Genomic DNA, 20,813 nt, shown 5'->3' on the forward strand with positions numbered 1-20,813 from the left:
ACAGTGAATTTTTAAAATTAAATTTATTAGGGTAACATTGGTAAATAACATTATATAAATTTCAGGTGTACAATTTATAAAACAACATCTGTAAACTCCATTGTTTGCTCACACCCAAAACCTCATCTCCTTCCGTCACCATATATTTGATCCCCTTTACCCTCTTAGTCCTCCCCTGAGCCCCATCCCCTCTGGTAACTATTATTCTGTTTGTACATAAAACAAAAAGCAACAAATGAAAAACAAACAGTGCATTTTTTAATGTATTTTTCTTTGGTTGTTACAGTTCTGAAGTTAAAATTTAAGCACAATATAATGAAACCAGCTTGATTATGAAATACAACTAGAAAATAAAACTTTGAATAACTCATTTGGGTTATTTTTCTTTAAAAAACACACACACATAGGCTATTTAATAGCCACTGAATACAACTTAATAGATTACATGACACAGGGTCCTATCCTATATGTGTCTCTAGTCCAAACACTAAGATTAGTCTCTGGTCCTTGAGCTTTTTCATGGGCCCTACTGGGCACCAGCAAACCTGGCAGTAAGTAAAGGTCAGGCCTGGCACCACTGAGGTTTCTAACGTGGAATTCTCTCCTTAAAGAACATATTGAGCTCTAACCAGTTTGGCTCAGTGGATAGAGCGTCGGCCTGTGGACTGAAAGGTCCCAGGTTCGATTCCGGTCAAGGGCATGTACCTTGGTTACGGGCAAGTAATTATATACACACTCACGTGTGTGTGTTCTACATTCATTTTGATTCAGATTTTATGTGTGAAAATGAGCATATAATCAGAGGCCTTGGACCTGGGGAAGAAAAATTAGCTATTACCTAAGGAAAGTGGACAGCAGAATAAAATGAAATTAGCAGAAATTGGTCTATTTCCTAAAGAAAATAGACAATGAATGGATGGACAAGAAACAGATGCAAAAAATACAAACATACATGTGTACACACACACGTAAATATATACTATCATATCATATCAAAACTTTTGTTTTAATAATACTTTTGTATAAATAACACTTTTGTACTTCAAATAAATATTTTGAAAATATGTGCAAGGTAACTAATGTTGAAATGTGAACATTGGCCATACCATTGAACCCTTTCATTCCTTTCCATTCCCATTTCCTACTTTCTCCACTGGATGTAATAACTATCTTCAATTTGGGAACTTTTTTCCTCTTCGTTATCCTGTTTGTCTGTTTTTAAATAGTTTAAGCACTTATGTATTGGCCCTATAATAATAAATTGTTTGATTTTGTTTGGCTTGCATTTTATAAAAACAACATCTAACTAAAGTACTTTGTGCCTTACTTTTTTTTTTTAATTTCTTTATTGATTAAGGTGTCACATATTTGTCCACATCCCCCCATTCCCATCCCCCCCTCCCCATGCATGCCCCATCCCCCTGTTGTACTTAACCGTTGGATAGGCTCATATGCATGCACACAAGTTCTTTGGTTGAACTCTCCCCCTCCCACCACCCTCCCCTATCCTCCCTCTGAGGCCCGATAGTCCGATCGATGCCTCCTTGCTTCTGGTTCTGTTCTTGTTCCTCAGTCTATGTTGTTCATCATTTCCCCTAGATGAGCGAGATCATATGTCACTAGATATATACTTATGAGAACTGAATGTGAGACGAGCAATAATAGCTATGCTGACAGGCAGATGGATCAGTCTGTAGTGAGTTTCTTTCTGGACCAATAGTTCTTTTGAGACCCAATTTCAATGTCCACCAGTTCCTTATGTGTACATGTCAGCACTGACCCCTCAGCTCTGGATGGTGGACAAATGGTGGTAACGGAGGTCCGACTCCCTCTGGTTTGGTCTCGGCCGGACCCAGGGGCACGGCTTCACCCGGACTAAGGGGCACGAGGCCTCCCCCGGATCCAGGGACACATGGTCTCACCCGGACCCAGGGACGCTTGTCCTCTCCCAGACCCAGGGGCATGTGGCCTCACCCGGGCCTAGGTGCACGAGGCCTCACCCAGATCCAGGGACACATGGTCTCACCCGGACCCAGGGACGCTTGGCCTCTCCCAGACCCAGGGGCACGTGGCCTCACCCGGGCCTAGGTGTACGAGGCCTCACCTGGATCCAGGGACACATGGTCTCACCCGGAACCAGGGACGCTTGGCCTCTCCCAGACCCAGGGGCACGTGGCCTCACCCAGGCCTCGGTGCACGAGGCCTCACCCGGATCCAGGGACACATGGTCTCGCCCGGACCCAGGGATGCGTGGCCTCTCTCAGACCCAGGGGCACGTGGCCTCACCTGGACCTAGGTGCACGAGGGCTCACCCGGATCCAGGGACACATGGTCTCACCCGGACCCAGGGACGCTTGGCCTCTCCCAGACCCAGGGGCACGTGGCCTCACCCGGGCCTAGGTGCACGAGGCCTCACCCGGATCCAGGGACACATGGTCTCACCCGGACCCAGGGACGCTTGGCCTCTCCCAGACCCAGGGGCACGTGGCCTCACCCAGGCCTAGGTGCACGAGGCCTCACCCGGATCCAGGGACACGTGGTCTCACCCGGACCCAGAGATGCTTGGCCTCTCCCAGACCCAGGGGCACGTGGCCTCACCCGGGCCTAGGTGTACGAGGCCTCACCCGGATCCAGGGACAAATGGTCTCGCCCGGACCCAGGGGTGCGTGGCCTCTCTCAGACCCAGGGGCACGTGGCCTCACCTGGACCTAGGTGCACGAGGGCTCACCCGGATCCAGGGACACATGGTCTCACCCGGACCCAGGCGCGCTTGGCCTCCCCCCAACCCAGGGGCACGTGGCCTCACCCTAGGTGCATGAGGCCTCACCCGGATCCAGGGACATATGGTCTCACCCGGACCCAGGGATGCTTGTGTGCCTTACTTTTTGTTGAACTTTGTATTTCTGTGATGCATGTCATGTATGTAGATGAAGTTCATTTTCCGTACTGTATGGCACTCCTTTGTGTAACTATACTGTAATTTATCTATTCACTAAAGGCCCGATGCAAGAGTAGGCCTTCCTTCCCCCAGCTGCCGGCACTGGCTTTCCTCCGGCACCCAGGACCCGCGCTTCCCTCGAATCCCCGGCTTCATCCGGAAAGTCATCCGGAAGGATGTCCAGAAGAATGTCCGGAAGGACATCCGGTCTAATTAGCATATTAGGCTTTTATTATTATAGCTTCCCCATTTGGGTTATTTCCTGCTCTATAAGTACTAATGCATATATGTCTCTTAAAACACAGAAGTAAAACTGCTGGGTCACAAAATGCATAACCAAATTAGTTTCCAAAGTTCTTAGACAATTTTTCACTTCTATCAATGGAAATGGGAGTTTTCATTATATGCATTTTCATTAAAATATGGTATTGCCAAAGTATCTCATTATGGGTTTCTTCTTTTTTGTTTTTTGCCAGTTTCCTTAACTGTCTTACTTTAAAATCAAAGAATATAGAAACGCAAAAGGGCAACATTTTTATGTAGAGACAAAAATGGTGGGGACAATAGAAAATAAAATGGAATTTCCCAATTTTCACTACAAGGTTCTTTGATTTTCTACATTTTTCCTCTAAAATAGAGTACCTTACCTTCTTTTCTTTAGATGACTTTGTTCTTTTTCAAATCCATGAAGACCAAAAGAAAGATTTAAGTTGGAAGCACATGAACTAGATGGCGATGTGAAGGACTGTTGGGCTTCAGTATTTGATGTCACTTCTTTGTTCTCATGTAACCTGCCAGGGCTGGTTTCGGTGGAAAGGATATGCTTGCCGCTCTGAGGTGTCAAAGTAGAACCCATGGATTCAGGGCAGGTGTCTGTATTGATTCCCTCTAAGTTTATATAGTTAATATCCAAATCACCAACCTGGAAGACAAAAGAAGTATTTGCTAAGCAAAAGCAGGACAGATAGGCTTAGCTAAGAATAAATTTCTCCCAATTTAAAAACCTTCCACTATATTTATGTTGTCTTATTTGCTCTTGTTTTTGTTTTGTTTTATATAAGCAGAGAATTCTATCATGTTCACCTGGTTGCTATCCCATAATTCACAAGAGGAAAAAGACCAACTGAGCATTTTAAGATTTTATGAACCACTGACTCAAAATGAGAGGAAATGCTTTAAATACTCAAGAAAAGAAAAAAAAAAAACACTAAGGAGCAGGCAGCTTGATTTAAAAAGCAGTTTATAGGAATTTGAGTAAACAAGATAGTGGTGGTCATATAAAACACTACCAAACAAAAATAAGAATAAAATTACAGAAGATGCATAGACTTAGCATAGCTAGAAAACAGAAAATGCCCTGAAATTCAAATTACATGGAAATAGTGAAATAAACACCGAATCTCAGCAAGCAACCTGTCATACCCTTTCCATCAACCTTTGCAGAAAGGACAGTCTGCAAAAATCTGCATGGCAGAGAGAACAGGGAGATGGCCCCAGGCCTAAGACTAATCTAACAATTATCATGGGAAGAGAAAGTCCACATGTGATAAAGAGTCCCAGTTGATCAAAGCACCTGTCTAAGAAAGGGGCTTAAAAACACAGGCGATCTGAGGCGTCACTCATCAAAAGGCATCACTTCTGGGGGAGAAGAGAGTAAAAAAAAAAAGAGAGAATGACACCATTTACATATAGGGTGGTGAAGGAGAAATGAAGCAAAAGGAGGAAATTTAGGGTCCTAAATCAACCATCATAATGATAATTTACTAAGGCAAAAACAATCGCGCAATGCTCAAACTGATGGGTGCAAGTCAAATGAATAACAGGATATTTGCAATGACTCAAACTATCTCCCACAAGATACTTAATTTTTTTTAAATAGTGACTTTATTGAAAATAAATTTGGTAGACCAAAGATAACATCACTGGTAAAATTATCAATGTCATAAAAGTTGACTAAGGAATTGTCCTAGATTAGAGACTAAAAACACATGACAACTCATTACAACCCATGTAGTTGAATTTACTTTTGCTACAGAGAACTTTGAGGCAACTGGCTAAAATTGAATAAGATCTGTACACTGCTAATAGTACTTTAGAGATGATGGTTCCCTGGTTTTGATAACTACACATGCGTATGTAAGAGAATGCCCGCGTTTTTAGGAAGATGCACCAGAAAAGACTGAGGGATACCATATTTTCAATTTGCTCTCAGATAGTTAAAAAATATTTATATGTCTTAAGCATTTGCATACACACAGCACATACTCAGAGGATAATAAAGTAAAATATTAACATTTGAGGAGTTTTGATAGAGAGGATACAGGGATTCTTTGTACTGAATTAAGCAGGCTTGAAATAATGTTCAAATACAATGCTGTTGTTTTCAAAGTAGTCAATAAGACAGAGTAATTTTCAAAGTAGCTTTATCATGTGAATTGCCTCATCAGGTAGGTTGATAACCTTGAGAATTTACAGGAAGCAGCATTGCAAACAAGCTAGCAATCTTTTTAGGTTTCTGCGCCATGTCGAGAGGATAAAGGAAACAGATAAGATTTTTTGTAGATAGTGCTAGAAATTGTTTTAAAAATGCAGAATTTGGACTCTCTGTTCTTGTTCTTCAAATGGACATAGGGACAGTGAGATAAATGATATGTTAACTATACCACACTGACATAGAGAACTTTGTGATTTGTATCCAGGTTTTTAGTTTCATTTCTGTTTTCATTGCATGCATTTGGCAATCCTCTGCTATGTTTCAGTTTACCAATTAGCCTGCTTGAGTTCTCTTCAAGTGTATGCTTCACATTACTAGAACGATACTTCTCTCACTCAAAACATTCTCAAACAATCACATCCTAACTTCATGTTTAGTGTATTTTAAATGTATTTTTGATGTATCTTAGAATACATAAAGACACGGTTCTCTCCTCCTAATAGCGAGTCGTACAATTTTAGTTACTTGAGCTAAGTGAAAAATGTTACAGTGTTCACTGAGGCTTAGAACCAAAAAAATAAAATAAAAATAAAAATAAAAATAAAAATAACTCAAGAAGCATTTCATGCAAACGCTTAGGAAATAAGACAACAGATAAAGGCAGTAAAATCAGAACATGGCTAGAGCACACCAAATCCAATTAGCCTGTATCTTCAGAGAATGTCCCCAGAACTCCCACTTTGTCCTAAACGCTGTGCTTCATTCTAGATTTCATAAATAGGTCCACATTCAGCTGCTTTATACCAAAACGCATACTAGTTTTCATAGCCTGATGTCCATGTCCTGATGCTCATGTCTCAGTCATTTTGAATATCGTCCCACCCTGTGCATTTTTACGATGCATGTGAGGTAATAGTGTTTTATAACACAAAAAGAAAAAAGCAGAGATATTTGACTAGGAGATGAAATTGAGATCTAGTAGACAGAAAAAAAAATGTTTATATCACAGAAAACATCTATAAGTAATAAGGTATAATATATGCATACTAACAACAAAAAGGATAAAATACCATATTGCTCAAGGAGCATATATATGGTGCATTTATATGGGAATTAGGCTTTAAAGTTAGTGGATAAAACAGAAATTATGTTGTCAAAATTACCCTTGAATCCCTTAAATCTACCATAAATTAGAGTGTGCAGAAATCTTCTGATCAATAACTATATTGAGGGATGGGGGTGGGGGAGAGGGGGCCAATGGGGGGAAGGGGGGCATCCATAATACTTTTAACAATAAAGACAAATTTTTTAAATTAAATTTTTTTAAATCAAGGGTCACTGAGCTTCAGAAAAGAATGAAGGATAAATCCATATGTAGATGCACAAACCACCCGCCTTCATGAGATTTAACTCACAAATCTCTATCAGGGAGTGGGCGGGGAGCTCTGAAGGGTTCCAGCTTCCCTGTAACACGACACCATTCTGCTTTAATATTAAAGCTCTACAACCTGTTAATAGGTGTGTCCTAGGGATTAAACCAGTAATTTATATGACAGCATCCTATGGGGCTGGCGTCAAGCTCTTGCTCACCCAGCTCTTGCTGGCTTTGACTACAAATACTGCTAGAGCAAATCACACACACCTTGTTTTTTTGACAAGCTGTAGAGAAGAAATTGGCCTCCCAATTGTCATTTCCTGTTTTGGCCCCATAGAAGAGCTCTCGCTCTCCTCTCTCTGGGCAGTGTCAAAAGGCCCCTCCCTCGTGGTGCGCCTTGGGTAAGATGTGCTGTGCTGAAGGAAGGACCTCGGTTAAATGCTCACATGATGAGTCTCCACTATAGCATCACCAGGGCTGCATCACTTAGGCTAAAACTTCCAGAGGAACACAGCCATGCTGAATCTATTTCTCACATGCCCGGGCTTGGAAAGAGGGCAGGTCCACCTTGGAACATCAGTCACGCCTTACCTGATCTATCACCATACAGTTAGCATAGACTTCATCGCCACCGTTCAGCATGTCAGAAAGCCCACTGGCAGCGTGGAACGTGGAGGGCTGCTTGGATTTTTTGAGGATATCACAGGAGCGATCTGGAGGAAAAGTGAAAACAGGAGAAATACAGTGGAGGAATTAATTTTACAGTCAACCTTTACCCTCTTAATTGAACTATAAGAAAAAAAATCAAGATTATATTTTTTTAAAGATGGCACTTTGCTATCTCCACTTATTCAGAACTACCTGCAAGTATTTTATTTTCTACACCCAAACCTTCTCAGTATCTAAAACCGTCCTAAAGAATGTGTCGTTCTAGATAAGTATATGCCCATTTCAAGCACTAGTTTTCTAATCATGAGAGATTTTCATAAAATCGATGAGATTTTTGCTTTCAATTTCTAACAGATTGAACTAAAATTCACTTTATGAATCGCTTGGAAGCATCAGTGACTGCACTGTGATCCTCGGGTGCCACTGAGGCGTTCAGGCTCCAGTCCCTTTACTGAAGGACCCGAGATGGCACGCAGCCTCGCAGTTCTGGCTCTGGACTGCCTGCTCAATATGCATACTCTCACAGACACAGCTTTGCTTCCATTTCAGTTACAGAAATGTTTTTGCTTGCTTCTCTGTCCTCAGCTTTGTTCCAAATAGATGAGGTTGATCCAAGAGGAGTCCCAGAGAGTTGAGGTGTTACTGTATTTGTAGGGAACAAAAGTTAAAGGCAATAAAACATAGAGAAGCCAGAATGCTTCATTTCTTGTGTCTTTGGCTAAATTGCTTAATCTCCAGATACCTTTACAGGGCTTCCTCATCTGTAAAAGTGGATTATTATTATTCTTCCTCATTGTATAGTTATGAGGATTAAATTAGTTCAGACATGTAAAGCATTTAACACATGCCTACGTACTTAGTAAGTGCTCAATAAACATTGTAACTATCATTATATTTTGTTAGTAGTGGTTTAAACCATGTTCAGTATGAGGTACAAAGCCATTAGTGATGTACAAGGCCATTAATACTAATCATAGGGTGTTATAATAAATTATCAATAGCTGTAAATTAATTTAATAGAATTCAAAGTTATATCCATAGCAAATGATGTCCTCACTGACATTCCATTGAGTTTTCTTGCATGAATACAAAAGGAATCATGTTGCCTTTATTCCATCAGAAATGGCACTTATTCCATGTCATAGTATATGACGTGTCTTACCTATGTCATAGCATAAAACCCAAGTAAACTCATGAAACTGAATCAGAAATTTTTTTTTAAATACTAATAACTGTTGGGCTGATGTACTAGGAATAAAAAATTCTATTCTTTCATAGAAGGTCCCACATGACATTACAGAAGTTATAAAGATATATGAATTGTATGAGCCAAATGGCCCTGGCTTCAGATCTTCCATCTAAATCTCTCTCTTCCCCACAGAACACCCAACTGAGATTTTTATTAAGCTCCTTGAGGAAATATACAATGGAAATGTAAAACATTATCTCATCATATCTATCATGTCTTCTCTTATCAATTTATTTAAATAGCTAGCAATATAACACACAAAGCCCACAAATACTTCACAAGGATAACCTTTATGATCAATTACTATACATTTTTATTCTAATTACACAAAATAAAAGCATGTTCCAAAGGTTATAAATCAAAAACCTGACAAAATCCTTTCACTGTGTTCTGAGGTAAGAAAATACTTGCTCGTTTGTCATTTTACAGCATGTTAGAAAAACAATCATAAATAACTCAACATGGTCCTCTGAAGGGTAATTAATCCAGCTTAACTGCTCTCATGTCCTAAGTTCACAGACGGTAACACACCTGGCATGTCTGCCATCACACTTGGGAGGCTGGTTATGCCCCTTTTAACCACTTCCATCACTGCCGAATCAAAACTTCATTGATCATTAGACTAAGGAACTAGCAAGATATTTAATAAAACATCTGCAAATAATTGACAGATTTAATTTTAAAACAGAGAACCAAATGAAATATTACTCCAAATGGTCTGGTGCCAGTGTATGTGCTGCCCAGCCATCCGACAGCCATGTTCTGAACTACCAAGACAGCCAGCTCTGTGCTCACAACCGACCCTCCCTTCAAGGATGAGCAGGACCAGGAACCACTTCTGTTTTCACACACACAGGTAAAAGTCATTTGGATTCAACTTTTCTTCCACACACAAATCCACCTGGCCCTGTGTGGCAGGTCAGAATCTATAAGGAAATCATACCCAGGCAGTAAAAATAAACTCAAAGGTGGAAGAGTTACTTTGGTTACTTTGACCGAGTTGGAATCTAATTTGTTTTCTGCATGATTAATTTAATCAGTGTTTTGGAAAATGATGTGATTTATTTACAAGACAGGCCCATAACCTCTTATCTGTACCTTCTGAAATCCGAAAATCTCTGAGAAATCAAAACTTCTATAATACCTTAATAAAAAAAATTGGAAAAAAATAAAATAAAATAATAAATAAATAATTTTTAAAAATCAAAACTTCTTTTCCCCCCTAAGTTTGGCTCAAAACGTGGTGGCAAAATCTAATCTGAATCCACATGAGGTCATGTAAAGTCTCTATTTACCCCCATTCAGTGTGAACGGTCATACCTCCTGCTGCAGAATTATTATCGTGCTTGATGATGGATGGCATTGCCCCAGTGTTTCCAATGGGACTCATAGCATATATATTCCAAGCATTATACCAAAAAATATGAACCTTCCTAATTCCAAAACAAGCCTGGTCCCAAGAGTTTCAAAGAAGAAATTGTGGATCTCCACAAAATTAACCATAGCAGATAGTAGACCAAGATTTTGTCATTCCTCTCCCAAGTTCACAATTTTCCATATCTATATCTCATCCTGTATTTTTCTATGCTCTACAACTTGTCTTTAGATTAACTCTCCTTTTTCTCTTTAAATAAAACCAATTTTCCAAGAAATTCCTGGCCTTACTGTAAATGGGAATTGTGCAAGATATTTAATAAAACATCTGCAAATAATTGACATATTTAATTTTAAAACATAGAACCAAATGAAATATTACCCCAAATGGTCTGGTGCCAGTGTATAATAAAATAATAAAAACAAAACAATGAAACTGCATTCTGACTAAACACAGTTGCCCGTGAGAGCTGAGCATCTACAGTGCCTGCTCTTTGTCATAAAGGGAGATTCTGCAGGATTCGGCAATGTTAAAGATGCAGTGGCCACAAACCCACTTTCTCCTTGAATGAGCAGGAAGGTCAAAAGAAAAGTGAAAAAAAATATATCTCCCTTACAATGTGATTCGATGTCATCTAATAAGATACCATCTCCAAGTCTGATGGAGCCCAGAAGAATTTACCTTACACTTTGGAAAACTTGCCTGGATAGTGTCATCAGCCTGTGCATTAGGTAAGGATGCACTAAGTCTTGCGGGGGCTTGAGGGAAGGGGGCGCAGACAATATAACAGTAAGAAGGGGAAATCTGTCTCCTCTCTAGATCTGTCGCCTACAACCTGCCATGTAGATTTGCTGGGTTACTCATTGCAACTATTTACAAAATTGTCCCAGAAGTCCTTTGCATTATAACTGTCTGGGGCAGCCGTGGCTCATGCTTGTCAAAGGACACCAACAGATAAGAGGATCTAGAAGTGAACAGACACTGACAAATCAGAAGATGACAGGCTTATAAGACCTCTACTCTTTTATTAACTGCAACATAATCACTGCAAATAATGGGCTTCAGACCAGCAGAATAAGATTTATTGTGAAAAAAGTCTTTAAAGGTACTTTCAAATAAACATCAGCTACCTATATTAAAGTGGCTCATTGCTGCACTATTTCAGCCCATTACAAAGAAAAAGCTACAATGGTTTTGTTTTCTTAAGAAACCTGATCTTTGTAAGATTTTCAAGATATATGATTTTATTGCTTCCATATGTAACCACTTTAGTAGCAAATTGAGTGAAAAATTATTGCCAAAAAAAGTCCTTCAGGTTCTTTTTCAATGAGCCTATAGATGTAATTTGCAGTAAGAATCAGCTGTCTTGAATTAATACTATTTTTTTTACTTGTGGTGAGGAACACACAATACAATATATAGATGATGTATTACTGAATCATGCACCTGAAATCTATATAATTCTATTAACCAATGTCACTCCAAAAAGTTCAATAAGAATAAAAAAATGAGTGAATGATATTTTGTAAATAGTTAACTCAACTCCCATTCACATAGCTGCAAATTTTAAATTGGTGAAGAGCAATGCATTGCAGTAGTTAAGAGCATGGGCCCTGGCCCCACTCAATCATCTATTAGCTGTGTGACCTTGGGCAAATTACTTAACCTTTCTGTACCTCCATTTCCTATTTGTAACATAGGAATGATAATATGTCTATTTATTAGCATTGCCATAAGGATTAAATGATACTTTAAATGATTAGAACATAATCTGACACAAAGGAAGCACTAGGAAAATGCTTGACATTACCATATAAGAAAATGAGGTTGTATAGTTTTAATACTTTATGTAATTTTAATGTTTTAAAAAATGGTTTCAACCATGGTTATAACTTTACATGTTTAGAACCAACCCAAGGCAATTGGAATTCACAGGATATTCCATTTGCTACGCAAAGAGCTAAAAAAATGTTGTAACTCTTTCATTTCTGGCTTAGCTCGTGTTAAGAAAAGCCCATCCTGAACATGGTAACTGATAAACAAAGTCAAACTACCGAGTTAGAGTTACCTGCAACGATTCACGGGTGAGATCTCATGAAACAGGAGAGAGTCCAACAGCAGGACAAACAAAATATAAAGTCAAACCATCAGAGACAGCATTTCTCAAGAATAAAGGGAGGATTTCAGAAACTGCCGTGTTCTAACATGACGAAGTGGACTTGGGCCAGGTTCTCACTGCAGAGCGCCTAGAGGGTAAACAGTAACTCTGAGGGGATCCCCAGCTCGCCCCTCTCCCACTATTCTCAGGGCTTTGTAATGTGATCTGTGAAACTGTACCAGGACTCCCTGCAACAGCATTTTCATCAGCGCTCGCTTGCTGTACAGAGGCTCCAGCTAGGTGACAACTGAACGTAGGTATATTTCACCCACAGAATGAAGGGTAACTGGTACTAGCAAGCGGGGAGAGAGAGAGGCAGCTCCAGATGCCTCCCTTTTCTCTGACATTTACAACTACCCCAAATCTGGCAGGAAACAGTTAAGGGCACAGACCAGTCTAGGGCCTCTGCCACCTGATTTATAAGAAATCCAACTCACCCTCAAGAAGCTAAGAGCCTTGTAGCTAAAGGAAAATGTGGCCTACTTGCGTGGTTATGTAAGAGACCCACACCCAGACATAAACAAACCCGGCTAAGGCAGCTTCTGCAAACCTGCTGCTGACCTGGTTTGGCCCACTCTGGGTGCCAAGCTCTTGCCTGCGAAACTCAAGAGAGGGCCTCTCGGCCAAGATATCTCTTAACAATGGCTGGACAGTTGGTTTCATTCATTCATTCATTCATTCATTCATTCTTTCATTTAGTTTTGCTTTAAACCTAGAAGTTTATGACCACAGCAGGATTTAGTCTTACCCACCACAAAATAGGTAAGACTTTTTATTTTATTTTTTGCCTAAGTCTTTATTATTATTTTATTTATTTCTTAATTTTTTCAGTTGCAATTTACATTCAATATTATTGTGTATTAGTTTCAGGTGTACAGCATAGTGGTTAGGTAATCATATACTTTACAAAGTATTCCCCCTGATATTGCTAGTACCCACCTGATACCACACATAGTTATTACAATATTATTGACTATATTCCCTATGCTGTACTTTATATCTGCATGACTATTTTGTAACTACCAATCTGTACTTCTTAATCCCTTCACCTTTTTCACCCAGTCCCCAACTCCCTTCCCTTCTGGCACCATCAGTCTGTTCTCTGTATCATTGAGTCTGTTTCTGTTTTGTTTGTTCATTTATATTGTTCTTTGCATTCTACCTGTAAGTGAAATCTAACGGTATTTGTGAGTAAGACTTATTTTAGAGTTCAATTCCCAGCACTCTACAGAATGCAGTGGTCGAGTCTCGCCTGGTGTGACCTCCAGCAGCATTTGATACACTCGATTGCTCCCTTTCCCCCGCTTTGCCTCTGGGACACCACTCTCTGTCTTCCTGGCCTTTCCTTCTCAGTCTTCTTCATCTTCTAGATTTGGGCAGGTAGCAGCGCTCTAGGACCAATCCTCTTTTTCTCTTTCTCTCTCCACTCATTCCGTGGCTCATCTAACAACATGGCATCATACACCGTTACAGAATGACTCTTCATCTCCAACCCAGACCTCTCCCCTGAATTATAACTATCTCCTCAAAATCTCCACTGAGTGGTCCAGCAGCCACATCAAGCATGACAGATGCAAAACAGAACTCCTGATTTTCCCTCCTACGACGACTTGCTCTTCCCAGTAAATGCCAGCTCTATCCTTCCTTGGAGTTGTCTTGACTGATCTTTCACAATCAAACAGATCCAGAATCTGACCTTTTCTGATCATCTCCACTGACATCCAAGGCATGCTACCACCATCTCTTGCCTAGACTATTGCAAGACTACTCTCTCCTAATGGTCTCCCTGCTTCTACTCTTCTGCCCTCCATTGCCTATTCACCACAATGTAGATAAGGCAATTCTGTTACAAAGGAAATCAAATCATAGCATGCCTCTAAAAGTTTCCAATGGCTTCCCATCTCATTCAGAGTAAAGGCCAAATTTTACCACAACCTACAGCAACTTACTCAAATGGTTCTGGGACCTAATTCCTGTGAGGGGAGGGGTAGTGTGGAGGGGGATCCCAAACATCTAAGCAATTGTTGGACACCAGATAGGTGTTGCCAATTACAAGTCTAGGTTCTTACTTGTGCTTCTGAATGGCTACAGATTGGAGGTTCCCACAACCCCCTCTTGGATTTCAAGATGCCAATCACAGTCCAGGTTGCTATCTATACTTCTGACCAACTATATAAATCAGAGGTTCCCACAACCCCCTCCTTGGGTTCAATTAACTTGCTAGAGCACTCACAGACCTCAGAAAAACAGTTTATTATGAAAAGATATACTAGCATATAACTCAGGAACTGCCAGGCGGAAGAGACGAATAGGGCAAGGTATGTGGGAAGGGACACATAGTTTCTGTGCTCTGAGCACACCGAACTCCCAGGACCTCCATGTTCATCAGCCAGCAGCTCCCTGAATCCTATCAGCTTGGTTTTTTAATGGAGGCTTTATGACATAGGCATGATTGGTTAAAATTTTGCCCCCTGGAGACTGATCTCAACCTTCAGCCCTTATCCCTTCTCTGGGGGGGTTGGAGAGTGGGACAAAAAGTTCCAATCCTCTAAACCTAAGGTTGGTTTTCCTGGCAACTAACCCCCATCCTAAGGTCCAAAAGTCACCTCATTAACATAACAAAAGACATCTTCATCACACTCATCACTTAAGACATTTCAAGGGTTTTATGAGCTCTCTGCCAGAAATGGGGACAAAGACAAAATATGTATTTCTCATTATAAATTACAATATCACACTAAACACACCCTCATCCAACCTCTCTGAAGCTGTCGATTACTCTAGCCACTCTGGCCTTGCTGTTCTATGTCTCAGGCCATTTGTACTTGCTGTTCTCGCTACCAGGATTGCTCTTCTCCTTTATATCCAGATGTCTTCCTTCTTCACCTTCTTTAGCTCTCTACTCAAATGTCATCTTATCAAAGAGTCTCTGCCTGACCATTATATATATATTATATATAATATAATATAATATAATATATATATAATAGCACCCCCTAAGCCATGCTTTATTTTCCCTTATATCATATATCATCACCTTGTACATTGTATCTACCGTATATTATTTGTTCCCTTCCATTAGAATGTAAGCTCCATGAGAACAGTGACTTAGAACGCTTCGTTCACTGTATCCCTAATGCCTAGAGCCATGTCACGAGGTAGATACTCAACATATATTTTCTGAAGGAGTGAATTCTTTCTCATTAAGAAAAGAATCTCCTTGTGCCAGGTACAATTACCTCTGGTCTGGTAAAATTTCCTCAAATTCTGGGGGTAGTCTTGTGGATTGCCCAGCGATTCTTGTTTTACCCCAAGAAGTGACAGGAGTGTCAATTTCTTATTTCTTTCACCCATTCATCCATTCATTCTCTTTATCAACATGTACTGAGTATCTACTGACTGCCAGGTCCCTCAGCCTCCATCTATGACTCTTTAAAATCTCCTCAAAGCACAGTCATTATGGACTATTCCCCAGGAGATCCCCTCAGAAGTCCCTAAACAGCCATGAGGCTGTCTTCTTCACCAGAGTTCTTCCTGCCTGCCTGTTACCTCTATGTTTTGTCCTGCATCTTCTACTTTGCCCCTCCTGGTAGGTCAAGTAACTTCTTAGTTGGAGTCCAAGCTAGAAACACATTCTCCCACTGTGCAGAACACCACAGATGCTGAGCGCTTCCTATGGGGCACCATCGCAATGCCTTCTGGTAGCAGCCCAAGAATGTACTCTTTAATCTCTTTAAAATATCAGTTAGGCTACTCTTTTACTAAAGGAATAATAGGATGATCAGGTAGGTTTGCAAAGTAAAGATACTGGGAAGATGATCAAGGAAGGAAGGAAGGGAGGGAGGGAGGGAGGGAGGGAGGGGGGGGAGAGAGAGAGAGAGAGAGAGAGAGAGAGAGAGAGAGAGAGAGAGAGAAAAGAAAAGAAAGAAAGAAAGAAAGAAAGAAAGAAAGAAAGAAAGAAAGAAAGAAAGAAAGAAAGAAGGAAGGAAGGAAGAAAGAAAGAGGGACGGAGGAAGGGAGGGAAAGGAAGGAAGGAAGGAAGGAAGGAAGGAAGGAAGGAAGGAAGGAAGGAAGGAAGGAAGGAAGGAAGGAAGGAAGGAAGGAAGAGGGATTAAAAGGAGAGGATAGAAACAAAATATTAAGTACTCCAAGAGTAAGCATCTATTGAACACCTGCTCCATGCTGGATAATTATATTAGTAATACTACTCTTATAGCTCAGATGAATCCAGCACTCACTATGAACCAGATACTGCCTGATTTGCATTCACTAACTCATTTGATCTCCAAAACAACCCTGTGTAGCTATACTATTTATTATTTCCGTTTTGTGGAACTGTGGTGCTATTTAAGTAACTTCGCAAGGTCACACAACTAGTAACTTGCAGCTCCAGGTACGCACTCTACTAGGTAGTTCAAAGTATTTTATTTAATAATTGGGGTTACTAAGTATCCTATTTTAAGCCAAAGAAAATGGTATGTGAGCAATGTCTGGTATTTTCCCATTGGGAAGTTTCATTAATGTGTTACAGTTTGACTTGTGCCTAAGTGTGTTTGTTCACTTCCTGGGCCTGTTAACCACCGCCCGAGATTTCCTGCCGGAATATGACAGTGTGAATCTTGCTGAGAAAAATTCATAGAATGGTAAATGTGTGATTTCATTTTATTTAACCACACAATATACAATACAATCAAGAGAAAGGCCTGGAAAGTTAAACCAAGATGTTAACTGCTATCTCTAGATGATGGATTACAGGTGGTTTTTACTTTCAACTCTTCACTCTCTGTAATTTCTAGATTTCCAACAATAACCATTTTTACATCTAAAATAAGAGGAAAAAAAACAAGTCATGTGTTTAAAATGTGTCTCCTGTGTAAAAGAACAGCTGCAGCATTTCATGCAAAATAGGTTATCAGTAAATCCACCATATCAGATAAGATACATGTAAATGTATTCGCTGGAAATGTTTTACCCGAGAGTACATAGCATTATTTTTACCCATTTGCCACCCTACTCCTCATAACCACATCGTGTATTATCACGTTCATTTTGTAGACAGGAAAGCTGAGGCACAAGCAGAGTGATTAACCTGCCCACGCCATTAGGTGATAGAACCAGAATGCAAGCAACACTGACAGACACCCTCTCTTGCAACGGCACACCCTCTCCAAATCCGCCAAGTCAAAGGAAACTGCCATATTCTGCACTTCACAGATTGTCCTCTTTACCAATGGTCTGAGTGTTCCCCAGAAGAAAGAAAAAACCCCACCCTCACAGGTGAGAGGAAACATTTTCAGGAATAAACTGCCATTTATCCCTTGCCTATTCTTCTGGAAGGTTCTCTTGGGATTTTCCTGATATTAGTCATGGCCTGGAAAATCTCTAGGCCTCCGTATCCTGAGTTAGAGTTGAGGTTACAGAGCGGATCCTTCCAAATTCCAAAACTATCCTCAGCCCAGGAATTTCCTGTGGGTCACATATAAGCTAAAGTTACTCTGAAGATTTTAGTCCGCACCGCAATGAACCTGGGAGAACCCAGGGCACCTTTGTCTACCAAGCTAGATAAGTCTCTAACATCAATCCAATGTGCAATTCAGCCTCAGACCTTACCTCACCCTCCTGGGATCCTGTAAAAGGAAGAGTGAGCTCTGGGATGAGATCCAGTTGGCCTCCTGGTAACAGCAGTCACAGCGGAGGACAGAGTAAAGGGACCCCAAGGTACTGGGGTGAGAGCTTCCTCCAGCCCTCTCGCTTGGAACAGCAGTTTAAACCCATTCTACATAGCAAGTTACCACTTGGTACTCTAAAGTCAGATCCTAAAGCAGTGATGGCGAACCTCTGACACGCGTGTCAGTGCCATTTCTGATGACACGCGGCCGCTGAGGCGGCCACATGCCGAGGATGAAACATTTATGTTATTTAAACTATAAATATCGCGAAATAATGTTTTTTCCTCAAAGGGACACACTACCCGAGTCATGCTCAGTTTTTTGGTGAAGTTTGAAACACCGAACACAAAAGGTTGCCCATCACTGTCTAAAGGAAGTCCTATCCTGCTGTTTCCAAAGACCTAGTCATCAAAATTATTGAAAAAGAAAACAAGCCTCTCCCCTTAATATGCATCGAGAAGAAAAAGAGGTGGGCAGTGGGAAGAAAGGAAGGGAGGAAGAAAATACATTCCTCAAAGAACAATGGTTTTCTCCCAAATCCTTCCAAATTCTCCTTCCTAATTATAGTAGCACAAAGTAGCCTTCAGGAGGACATATGTTTATGGTTGGGAGAGAAGGATCTTAAATAAGTAAATAACAACCTTTGCCTGCCCTTGCTTCCCCCCAAACTATCAAGATGTTCAGTCATGTGTGGTGTGTAGACTTTGGTGTGATTACGTTTAATCAGCAGTTCCTTTCCTTCTGGATGCAGTTGTCTAAGGCCAAAAGCAAATTAATCTACAGAAAGGGAAAAGGAGGAAATTGAGGGTAAGAAAACTAACCCATTAAACAAACACCAGGACAGAAGTGAAGGACCCCAAATAAAGTGGCAGGACTTTAACAAGGCCACTTCAGGTGACACTAGACAAAACGAAACAACAAACAAACAAACTACATGTCATCATTACAAGAAATCCTACAAGTAATTCAAATTCTGCATAATCTTATGAAAAGACTTACTCACATAAACCTGATTTTGTCCACTTGAAAAGTCGGAAGCCCTCCAATTCTCCAGCACCTATCTCTAGAAACGTGTGTGTTTTTAATTCCCCTTAATATCCTAAACAGAACTGAGTTCTACTACAGACAAGAAATCATGCTAGCAAAATAAAGAACTCTCCATTGAAATGTAAGTTCTCTCACTTGTTTTCCTTTTAATTTAGTTATAAATGACAGAGCATATTAGTTGCAGGTATACTGTACAACATAATGATTTAATATTTGTATGTATTGCAAAATGATCACAATAAGTCTAGCTAACATCTATCACTATACAGTTACATTTTTTTTTCGGTGTGGAGAACTTTTAAGATCTATTCTCTTAGCAACTTTCAAATAACTGTCACTTATTTTTGTGTTCTCAACAAGAACATTTTGAATGAATGAATAATTTCATTATTTCATTCAAATAATGAAGCCAAGGAATGCAGGCATTCCTCCGAATTGTTCTGGGTTCCTCCTGGTTGAAAACTACTTGGTCCCTAAATCTTGTTCCACTCTCCTGAGCAACTCTGGGCACCTCAAAGTAGGTTAGTATGAATGAGAGCTGGATAAGAGACTCATTACCATTCATAACCAGACTTTCCCACTGGTAGGGATAATGAGATCAAAGGAATAAGACAGCTGGTTCCCTGCCTGTGGGGAACAGTAAGAGATGGGCCAGGGGCTACTCTGAGGGTGGGCGGGCTTTTCTCGCTTCCATTTGGGGCTCCTCCAAAGGAGAACGCCTTGCAGGCTGCCCCACACCAGCGTGAGGACAACCACCGCCAAGCACACTTGATAGCAGAGCAAGGTCAGGCAGCAAGGCCAGCCAGGGCCAGCTTTCCCAGGCTGCTCCTAGCTGCTTACGTGGTGAGAATGGGTCCCTAAGACCCCTCAGGCCTCTGAGGGGAGCAAGAAGTGGCTGAGTCAGGTACTCAGCCTGTACGAGGCCCACCGTTGGTGCCAAGGAAGGATCCTTGAAAAGATGTTTAGAGGGAAGCACCTGAGCCAATGGCCAGGGGCAGTGATTCTAAGATTTCTGTAGTGAAGAAAAACCATCGGGTTCTGACCAACACCAAGAGGATACAGCTGCAGGACCTTGGTCACAGGCGCCAGAAGACCCAGTAATAAAGCAATCGTGGCTGCGGGAACAGCCCAGGCCAGCAGATCGGCAGCAGAGACCAGGAGGACCAAGAGAGCATCCGAAGACATGTTGCCTCCTTCCCCCACCAACTGCCCGCCCCCTTCCAGGAAGTCACATTCAATACCAGAGTGGCAAGGAAGTGGAGGAGGAAAAAGAAATCTGAGAAGCTGAATATTTTACTTAAAGAGACTGAGCAGTTTCAGAAAATGACTATTTTCTTTACTGCATAGGACCAAATTTTCTTAGACTAAAATATAGCCTTTTCCCTTCCTGCTGCCTAAAGGGTAGGATTTCATAAGAAAAATTAGATCCATTATAGACAAAATAAAGAAATAAAGACAAAATAAGCAATATCTGAGATATTGCCTAACTATATCTGAAAGTATACCTGCCTAACTATACCTGAACACACAACCGTGAGTAACTCTGTGTCACAATACACTTTCGATATTTACTGCCCGCTTCCTACGATCCAGGCACTGGAGGTGTGAAAACGGGCCAGCCAGTCTCCATCTTTAAGGAGTTCAGTGTCTCAGAGTGAGAGACACTAAATAATAGCTGCAATACAGTCATGAGGGGGCTATTACAAAATTAAGCACAAGCCAGCATGGCGCAAAGGATGCAATAATGAACTCTGAGGGGATTCAGGGAAGACTTCCAGACCATGGACTCTCAAACCATGTCTTAAAGGACAAATTGGAGATTTCTAGCTGGAAGAAATAGTCACCTGAACTTGCTAACACAAACATGAATGGGGAGGGGAAAGGTTCACTGGAGGCGTG

At 40.9% G+C, this 20,813-nt stretch overlaps 1 protein-coding gene across 2 annotated transcripts in view; it reads right to left on the reverse strand.

Annotated features, from left to right (window-relative positions):
• The window catches only part of ARHGEF28 (Rho guanine nucleotide exchange factor 28), a 263,760-nt gene that overhangs the window by 85,778 nt on the left and 157,169 nt on the right, over positions 1 to 20,813 (reverse strand). For both annotated transcript variants that reach the window (XM_008161933.3, XM_008161934.3), the window contains 2 exons: positions 7,339 to 7,460; positions 3,586 to 3,860 (listed from right to left, as the gene is read on the reverse strand). In XM_008161933.3, the coding sequence (XP_008160155.3) occupies positions 3,586 to 3,860; positions 7,339 to 7,460 (397 nt within the window). The remainder of the gene's footprint in view (positions 1 to 3,585; positions 3,861 to 7,338; positions 7,461 to 20,813) is intronic.

This window comes from Eptesicus fuscus, chromosome 4 (assembly GCF_027574615.1).
Source record: "Eptesicus fuscus isolate TK198812 chromosome 4, DD_ASM_mEF_20220401, whole genome shotgun sequence".
In the NCBI taxonomy this organism is placed as follows: Eukaryota; Metazoa; Chordata; class Mammalia; order Chiroptera; family Vespertilionidae; genus Eptesicus; species Eptesicus fuscus.